Here is a 10,398-nt window from a genome sequence, read left to right as displayed (position 1 = left end):
TTAAAAATAACAACATCAATAAAAAGAGCAGAATCTCAAATTTTGAGACTAGAATGTAGACCATTTCAGAATAGAGGGAGTAGATAGCACAATGTATTTTGAAGATTTTAACATGGACTACGTATGAAACTTAATGAGCGAACACATTTTTTTCTTTCGGAAAGGGGATATAACCCCAGCCTCTGCATCGTGATGATGCACACGGCCTTTATTATAACTTCATCATCCAGTAGTAATATTTAATACAAAATCATGGATCACTCATGGTTGAAACATAAATCAACCATCGAAACATCAACTCTTCAAAACTAAACCAACTAAGCATCCTGTAGTCGATTAGTGTGACACCAACCAGCCTGGGACAAGATATCCTGAGCGTCCGTCTGGAGATGGATGCATCCAGTATCCATAAACACTCGCTGGTCCTGAGGAAGTAGTAGCGCCCATTGTTACACCCAGTGAACAACCATATGAATAACCTGCAAAATATTGAAAGAATTTAATTTGTTAAACACAATATTATTTCTGTACCCCCATATTGACCAGCACAAGGCCGACACACCAATGCGTATGCGGTCTTTTGCTTTTTTGTCAACACCATTCGACCAATTACCAAATAAATTGGTAATATTAGTTGGGGGTGGGAGATTAAAGGCGAAGTATACCATGCGCCAAACTAGTTTTGCAAAAGGGCAAGCTGAAAAAAGGTGTTCAACAGATTCTTGTGCACCACAAAAACAACACTTCGTACACCCTTTCCACTTCCTTTTCGTCAGATTATCTTTAGTTAATAACACTTTGTTATTCAGAAACCACATAAAAAAATTACCTTGAGGGGGATTTTTAACTTCCATAGATATTTCCGCAAGAAAGACGTATGACCATTCATCAAGTCTTCATACATAGATTTCACCGTAAACGATCCTGAGGTTGTAAGATTCCAAACAAACTTATCAGACTCATCATGAAGATGAACATTCATGAGTCGTCTACATAAATGTAGCCATGATGTCCACTTATTTCCAGTCAATGATCTTCTAAATTGTATGTTTAGAGACACCTGAGCTAATGTATCCGCAACCAGTACGTTTCTATGTTGGACAATATGATATAAAGATGGATATTGCTACGCTAATGTCTTATCACCCAATCAAATATCCTCCCAAAATCTAGTATTTGAACCATCACCCACCTTAAAATGGCCTCGTGCAAAGAAAGCATCTTTCACATGCATAAGCCCCTTCCAAAAAGGTGAATCAGATGGTCTTGAGATAATGTTTTTTTGTGATAGGTACTTATTTTGTAGTAACTCCTGCCATACCCCTTCCTCATTCAACAACTTAAAAAACCATTTACTAAGAAGACATTTATTTTTTAAATCAAGCACCTCAATACCAAGATCCCCTTGATATTTTGGTCTACATATTATATTTCACCTAGTTAGTCTACATTTCCTTTTTCTTCATCTCCTTGCCAAAAGAATCTCGATCTATTAAAATCTAGTCTCTTCAGAACCCCTTTTGAAATTTCAGGGATAACATAAACATTGACAAACTTGTTATAATTGGGAACATTTAACAGTTAACACACACTAAAATACTCATGCGATTTAGAAAAAGGGTGTGTCTATATCTCAGTTGACTGAGATTTTCTTAAGTCTCAGTCACCTTAGAAAAGTGCAACTGTAGTTTAAAGAAAAGTGCAACTCGGTTCAGTTGCATATTTCTGGCAGAAAAGTGCAATTGCACTTTTTTAACAGAAAGGTGCAACTCAGAGCACTTTTTCGTAAGTGACTTAGACTTAAGAAAATCTCAGTTAACTGAGACATAGCAAAACCGTTAGAAAAAATATCTTAACTTTTTATAATTGGGAGCAGAGGCTGCATGATCGTATTAGTTCGAGTTGATTAGACACCAAAACACCGCTAATGCTGGAGTATTGTTGCAATTACGCTCCAATTAATCGATCCGCCGAGCGTCCTGGATATGATGTTTACTTTGATTCTTGTCTCGACTGGTTGGTATGAATTATGATCAGTTGGAATCGAAGTCGATCAGATACCAATAGTGCGTAGCAAATGCTGGATTACTGTTGCAATTACCGCTAGCTCCAATCGATTAAGTCCTGAATCATTCTGACTACTCGCGCGCCCAGCCACACTGCACAAAAAACACAGGGCAGATGATACAAAAGAGGTCAGCCTTTTGATCATTTGATGCCTACTACACTGGGAGCAGCGGCGAGAGAGCGAGAGCTGAGGCACTGCCCAAGACTGCATCCTTCCACTGTTGGCGTTGGGTACGCGTACGCGAGCGAGCGAGCGAAGCCAACGCAGACTGGCGTGCCCGCCGAAACCAAACCTTATCTTTCCCCCCATATACCACAGTGCAGAGGTCCAGCAGCCCGCCCGCCCGCCCCACCGAAGAGAAAGAACCATACGCATCCCACCAACGCGAGCAGCTCAGCTCAGAGATCCTCAGAATCACTGCTACGCTGTACCCCTAGCTCCCAAGGTCAGCAGCAGCAGCAAGATAGTAATAAGAGAGCGGTGGTGGTGGCGCGCGACTTGGCCCGTTCGTCTCCAAAAGCATCGCGACACCTGGAAGCGGCCACCCACAGCGCGCGCGAGCGAGCGAGCGAGTCAGCCATCCGTCCTTCGAGCATGGCAGCGCTAGTGGACTCGCTGTGCGCCCCAAGCGTCGTCGTCGACAATGCGGCACCGCTCGTCTACGACACCTTCAACGCCGCCTCGGCCGCGGGGTTCTTCTTCGACAATGCCGCGGGTTTCTACGACGGCGCCGCCGGCACTGTCGGCCCTCCGGCTCCCGCGCCGCAGGAGGCGCCGGCCGGGGAGGCGTCGTCGGCTGCGCCGCCCAGGAGGAAGCGGCGGCGGCGGGCGAGGAGCTGCAAGTCGAGGGAGGAGGCCGAGTGCCAGCGGATGACGCACATCGCCGTGGAGCGCAACCGCCGGCGCCAGATGAACGAGTACCTCGTCCAGCTCCGCTCCCTCATGCCCGAGTCCTACGTCCAGAGGGTATGTGCGTACGTCTCTCTCGTTCTTGTTTTCGTTTTGATTCGTCATCAAAGAAGAAGAAGAAGAAGAAGAAAGGGATGCCGGAGCAAGTTGCGAAGAATGTTTTCTTGGGCCGAAAGAGACCCACCGTCACTATTGAGCTCTCTTTTCCCCATGCCCAGTGCCTTCCTTTGTTCAGGCCGGAGAAGCATCCATTCTTGGTCGCACTCCGGGACGCCATTAATGTGTCTCCCTCCCAACTCATTAACTCGCTCTCCTCTAGTTCTTGCAGATGCTGCTAAGCCACTGATTGTTCCATGAGTAGTTACTACACTGTTTCTCTGACAGAGTTATTGCTCGTTTTCCTCCTCTTGTAGGGCGACCAAGCCTCGATCGTCGGAGGGGCGATCGATTTCGTCAAGGAGCTGGAGCAGCAGCTGCAGTCCCTTGAAGCGCAGAAGCGCAGCCTCTCGGATCACCAGCAGCAGCGCAAGGCGACGATGCCGACGGCCACGGCCGCGGCCGCCGTACCATGTGGCGCCGTGGAGTCCACGAGCAACTGCAGCAGCGGCGTCACGGAGTCCGACACGCCCGACTCCGCCGCCCCGTTCGCGGGGTTCTTCACGTACCCGCAGTACGTGTGGTGCCACTCCCCGCGAGACTCGGCGGCCACGCTCTCGGCGGAGGAGAGCCGCGCCGGCGTGGCCGACATCGAGGTGAGCCTCGTCGAGACGCACGCCAGCGTCCGCGTCATGGCGCCGCGGCGGCCGGGCCAGCTGTTCCGGATGGTCGCCGAGCTGCAGGCGCTCCGGCTCACCGTGCTGCACCTCAACGTCACCGCGCTCGGCTCCCTCGTCCTCTACTCCCTCAGCGTCAAGGTACGTAGGAGTACATACTTGCTGAATTCATCTTTGTTTAACCCCAAAAAGCGCCACACTTTAGTCAGTAATACTCTCTGTCCGTGCACGCTTCCCAATGCGCGTATAGGACTTCTTCCCAATGCACTGCTAGAACTAGTATATCGCGCACGTTAGGCTCTCGGATCGAGCGACGCCGATCGGGAAGATTGTGTGTGTCCGCACCCATGATTTAGGAATCATTACTAGCTCATTCTGCACTGCACAGTATAGGAAACACACACATCTGATTAATTATTTCGTTAGCCCTGAGTTTGATTTTGGCATCTCAAAAAGAAAAACATGTCAGATATTCCCCTGCCTTCATCAGTGCACCCTTTGGATGGATTGACCTCACATCAACGCAGAGGCCAGCCGAGCTCGATCAAGTGCGCTCGCATTATTGATCGAGACGCATCAGGATTTTTCAGAAATCCCATCAGAATCCGATGAACTTGACTACACGTGTGTCATTTCTTGCTCCCCCTCGCTACGGCTCAGTAGCACAGAGGAGTGGTGGCGTTGCTTACTTTTGACCGGATTTCCCAGTATCGCGAAAAAGCCCGGCTTCGGTGTGATGCGGCTTTGGTACGTGTCATGTCTCCTAGGCCCCGTGCATTACCATAGCACTAGTGCGACACTGTTGTTGTTGCAGGTAGTGTGACACTTCATGAAAAAGCATGGCCTCCTAGATTTGTCAGTCTCGGCGCTGCCAGGGAGAATCTCTTTTCCTCGACTCATCTTCATATTGGCATAGATAAAATGGGCAGAAAAAGGATGTCTAGCATTTCTAGCTAGTACTACAGTTTACTACCGTGGTGCTGCTCCCTCGTGCTATTCTAGCCATGGCGCTGTGCGCCACTGTTCGCCTGTGGAATCTACTCTACGCTCGAGTAGTTTTCTGCCTAGCAGCAGGTTCCCCGATTCCCTGACCGGCCATGGCGTTGGCACATGAGGTGCCTTTTTCATCAGTTTGACTAATCCTGTGCCGCTGCAGGTGGAGGAGGGGTGCGGCCTGACGACGGCGGACGACATCGCCGCGGCGGTGCACCATGTCCTCTGCTTCATACACGCGGAGGCGGAGGCGGAGGCGGCGCAGCAGATGCTCGCGGCCGCGCAATAGGCCACCGCAACCACGGCTTGGATTGGATGGAGGATCATATTCCACATGTATGTAGTACTCAGCTAGGTAGTGCAATGCCATAAGCAGCAAAGGATTGTTATGTCGTTATTAATTCATCCGGTCTTCTGAGCTTAGGTGTTGTAGCGGTGTACGTCGAGCTGCAGTTTTTTTCCTTCTTCCAACGTTTTGGCAAATGTATCCAGTAAGATGTGACGCTGTAGTAGCAGCTAGCAGCTGAGATTTCGCAATGTTATGGGCAAGTTATATTCCAGATTCTGAAAGGAAAAAAACGTATGTGCGTGGATTTTTTCTTTCGAATTTGATATCCTAAACGGAAATTCGATTCGGCTCATAGGTGCATATGCTCTATCTACAAAATAGAAAACATATTTTAAGGTGTCAATTTTTTTGATAAGTTCTTTTACTTGTACATCTCCATTATATATGGGGTGTGTCTATGTCGATTTTCTTAAGTCTCAGTCACTTCAGGAAAATGCAACTGCAGTTTAAAGAAAAGTGTAACTCAGTTCAGTTGCACATTTTCGGTAGAAAAGTGCAATTGCACTTTTTAAACAGAAAAGTGCAATTCAAGCACCTTTTTAAGTGATTTAGACTTAAAAAAATCACAGTTGATCGAGACATAGCAAAACCGTTATATATGTGCCGCTCATTAAGTTTGATAGTTCTTAAAACTATGCAACAAAAGTTGAGCCATGTGCACCACTCAGAGGCTGGGCTAAGCTTTCATTTTGAAAAAATGTGTGCTCATCAAGTTTCATTAGAAACATACTACCCCGATCTGATTAAATTGACATTAAGTTGTGAAGAATCGTGTGAATGTGTAGATGGTATGCACGTCGATTAAAAAGTGAGTATTTGGAAGTGTCGATTTTTTTTTACAGAAAGTTGCTATCATATTTGGGGAAAGGAGATCGATGAAACCAAAACTTCCTCGGGTCACTACCTGTGTGTCCTAATTTGGGCTTACCGCTGCTCCTTATATCTGCTGCAAGCTAATAACATTACACTAATGTGTTATACCTTTTTTTCGAAATGGGGGTATACCCCGGCTTCTGCATCATGACGATGCACACGGCCATTTATTAAGAATAGGTTCTAAAAAGTATTGTTTACAACTCACGCTTGACCGACAATTGATACAAGAATCAACCATCGAAAAAAGGACATACTACTACTACAACTCAACATAGCCCTCTAGTATGCCGAGCCTGGCACAAGATATCCTGAGCGACCATCAGGAGCCGTGTGCATCCAGAAGCCATGCTATCCCGCAATCCTTCCGGGGACAGTAGAGCCCAAAGCTGGACCCAATGAGAGACCATGTGAATAACCTGCAAAAAGTGAAAAGAGGCTTTTTTGTTAAAAATTATATCATTTCTAACCCTCCAAATAGACCAGCATAAAGCAGAAACCCCAATCCGAATAAAAGCCTTGGATTGTCTATCTACTCCATTTAACCAATTACCAAACATATTGGTAATATTGGTGGGAGGTGGAAGATCATAAGTGAAATTAACTGTGCGTCATAAGAGTTTAGCTAACGGACATTCAATAAAAAGATGTTGAATGGTCTCCTGTTCCCCACAGAAAACACATTTTGTACACCCATTTCAATGACGTTTAGCTAAATTATCTTTAGTTAACAAAACTTTATTACTCATGAACCACATGAAAATCTTAATCTTAAGTGGTATTTTAACCTTCCATAAATATTTTCGCAAAAAAGGTGTATGGTCACACATGAGATCCTCGTACATGGACTTGACAGTAAACACTTTGTTAGAAGTCAAAGTCCAAGTAAAACGATCATCCTCGTCATTCAAAGTAACCATCATGAGTTTCCGACATAATTGTAGCCATGAATTCCATTTACTACCATTCAATACTCTTCGAAACGTAATATTCAACGGTGGTTGAGCAAGCACCTTGTGCAACAGTAACATTTTTATGATGGACAATGTTATATAATGTAGGATATTGTTGAGCCAAGGGAGTAGTTCCCAACCAAGTATCTTCCCAGAAGCGGATGGCCATACCATTACCCACTTTGAAAGAACCCCTTGAAAAAAACTCATGTTTTACCTCCATCAATCCTTTCCAAAAAGGAGAATTAGTAGGCTTGGCTTCTACGTGTGATAACGTCTTATGTGCTAGGTATTTATTATGAAGCAATTCTTGCCACACCCCATCTTCGTTAAGAAGTTTAAAGAGCCATTTGCTCAATAAGCACCTGTTCTTGATTTCGAGTACCTCGATACCTAAACCCCCCTGGTCTTTTGGTCGGCACACAATATTCCATTTTGTAAGGCGGTATTTTTTTTTTGTTTTCGTCGGACTGCCAAAAGAATCTGGATCTATAGAAGTCCAAACGTTTCCTCACCCCAACAGGTATTCGTAGGAAAGACAACATAAACATCGGTAAGCTAGTTAATACTGAATTAATAAGAACTAACCTATCACCATAGGATAGTAACTTCCCTTTCCAGCATCCTAATTTACTCTCAAACCGTGTTTCAACCGGATACCAATCCGAGTTCTTGAGTTTTTTTGTAGTGGATTGGAATACCTAAGTATCTAAAGGGGAGTTGTCCAGCATCACATCCAAAGATATGCCTATACTGAGCCTCTTCCTCCTTTGCCTTTCCAAAACAAAAAATCTCACTCTTGTGAAAATTAATCTTAAGTCCTGATAACTCTTCAAAGATACATAAGATTAATTTCATATTAACCGCTTTATCAAGATCATGTTCCAGGAAAAGGATAGTGTCATCAGCACATTGTAATATAGAGAGTTCTCCCTCAACTAAATGTGGAATTAACCCCCCAACTTGACCATCCTCTTTTGCTCTTTCAATTAAGATGGCAAGCATATCCACTACAATATTAAAAAGCATTAGGGATAAAGGGTCCCCTTGCCTTAGACCTTTCTTTGTCTGAAAATAATGACCAATATCATCATTTACCTTGACACCAACACTATTATACCTGAGTTACTATTAGTTAAAAGAGTCATATTAGAAATCTGTTTGAAATATTGCATGATATAGTTGACTGCCATTGCAGCAATATAATCTTGCATCTAACGGGTTTTATTTAGTTCTTAGCTGAGAACTAAGTCAGCTTTAATTTCATTAGATCTTACGTGAAGATTCGTGTTGTTGATTTTTGTTTAACGTTGTGTTGCACCGACTACTGGGCCAGTTTTTTTTTGAGGGTTCCCACCTTTATTAATCAAGTAACAATGTTTACATCAACACCATCAGGTGGGCTTTGGACTCGAACATTCCGCCCTACACTAGAGTACAAGGAGCCTCTAGCTAAATTGTGAGCATCAATATTTGAGCGGGCGGTTCTCATGAGCAAAATCAAAAGTCTGAAAACTCGAGACCGTTGCTCTCACTCCCGAACAATCTGGCCATAATGTCCTAGGACATCACCACTTTGGATTCGTCGAATATCATTGGCACACTCACTGGCAAGCTTGATGTGTTGTAAGTTCAGGTCGCTGGCGAGTGCCATCCCTTCCTTGCACGTCGTTGCCTCCATTGTTTCCGGGTCTGACATTCCCTAGAAAATCATCAACTGAAGCGCCGAGGAATACTCCCACTTCATCTCGGGAAACCGCATCAACCGCCGCTAGTCCTCCATTCTTCGAGATCGCCGCGCCAACGTTGAATTTGGCCACCCTTGTGGTGGGGCCAGGCACCAAGGTACTGGAGATGCTTCTGCTGTTCTACTTCGCCCCGAGGGTTTAATCAGTTCCAGATCGCTGATGAACCTGTTGATGAAGCTAAAGGTAGATAACGGGCTCTGGAACACCTCCTATCCAACGCTTTCCTTCTCGCATGTCAGATGGACCAAAGCGCTACCACTGTCAATGTTAGTTCCACGTGCGGTAACAATTCTATCACAACTGATAACCAGCTCCTGGGATCTGGTTCTTGGATATTGATTAGAACCTCGACCAACCCTTACGGCAGTAGAGCCCAAAAATTCCTCGCCATATTGCACTCCATCAACGCGTGTCTCCACGAATCAGGTGTTCCGCAGAGGGCACATCTGCCGAAGGTAGGGACTGCTTAGGACGCCTCCACATGAAGTATTTCAATTTTGAGGGTATTGCACTTGCCATATTGAACTACGGTCTTTCTCCTCCCCTTTTCTATTAGATTTTCCAGTGTACTCCTCAAGCCACGCCATCCTTCTCTCCCGGATTTCCACCAGCATGCGATATGCAGACCTTACCGAGAAATAATCTTTCCTATCATAGTGCCAAGCCTAGAAATATGTCAATACCCCGCGGCCCGAACCTAGTCCAGCGCAGGCCCATCCCAATATTCTCCATCCCCCGTGACTTCGTCAAAACCTACGCCCTCGTGGCCTCGTCTCGTTCATGGAACTCACCCGACCTCTCCTATAGGCTCCCAATCCAAGTCGCCATAGCACATAGCTCACCACCGGTCATGAATCCACCTTCCACCACGCGGGTCTCTCGGTCGTCGTCGTACCCTAGCCGTCGGGCTTCTTAGGCCCCAGCTTACCACCCCGACTTGAAACCTAGACGCTGCGCCTCGGCGAAACGCTCTCCTAGGGCTGGCCAACTGCCGCCACAAAAATATTAGTCAAATTTTATGGCTTTTTTAGATACCCGAATTTTATATTACCCAAGTTACCTGACTTGAATTTTCGGGTAAACCCGAATGCCCAGTGTGAGCGGGTGCAACTAAGGACATGTACAATGGTGATATCTTAGCAGCGCCACGTAAGATAAATGTTGAGGTTGAGGAGAGAGAATGTTGAAAAATAATTTTCCTTCTCTTAACTAAGAGATGATCTCGTAACACAATATTTCTCGCCACATATTTAGGATTTTTGATTACTGAAGATAAGACCAAAAAATAAACCATTTTACATCATGTTTTGTCGCTATATCTAAATTATGTGACGATATTAAGATAAGACGGTCTTATCAACCATTGTACATGCCCTAAGATTTTTTCTATGGTTGGAAGTGAAATTGCAACTGAGTTTTGTTAGTTCCAAGTGGGGTTGCAATTGAATTTTTTCTATTGCAACTGAGTCAGTTGTAAGTGAAGATGCGGATAAGTCTTTTTTAATTGCAAATGAAGTTGCAAGTGAGATTTTTTCTGTTTCAAGTGGATTATAATTACAATATTTTTCTAGTTCCAAATATGGTTGCAACTGAGATTTTTTTTAGTCGCAACTAAGTTTTGTCAGTTACAACTAAGGTTGCAACTGATTTTTTTTTACTACAAATGCTATTTTTGTATTTACGCTTCATCTCAAATGTCTCGTTTATTTTCGATATGATGTTTGATAGGTCT

General features: G+C 44.9%; 1 protein-coding gene across 1 annotated transcript; it reads left to right on the top strand.

The window, feature by feature from the left end:
• Positions 1-2,662: 2,662 nt before the first annotated feature.
• LOC124690539 (transcription factor bHLH94-like) lies at positions 2,663-5,032 on the top strand. Its single transcript, XM_047223912.1, has 3 exons — positions 2,663-3,034; positions 3,391-3,891; positions 4,907-5,032. Exons 1-3 carry the CDS (start codon positions 2,663-2,665, stop codon positions 5,030-5,032), a joined length of 999 nt encoding a protein of 332 aa, XP_047079868.1.
• The last annotated feature ends 5,366 nt before the right edge of the window (positions 5,033-10,398 follow it).

This window comes from Lolium rigidum, chromosome 2 (genome assembly GCF_022539505.1).
Source record: "Lolium rigidum isolate FL_2022 chromosome 2, APGP_CSIRO_Lrig_0.1, whole genome shotgun sequence".
NCBI lineage: Eukaryota > Viridiplantae > Streptophyta > Magnoliopsida > Poales > Poaceae > Lolium > Lolium rigidum.
This window is presented reverse-complemented; position numbering and strand designations above follow the sequence as displayed.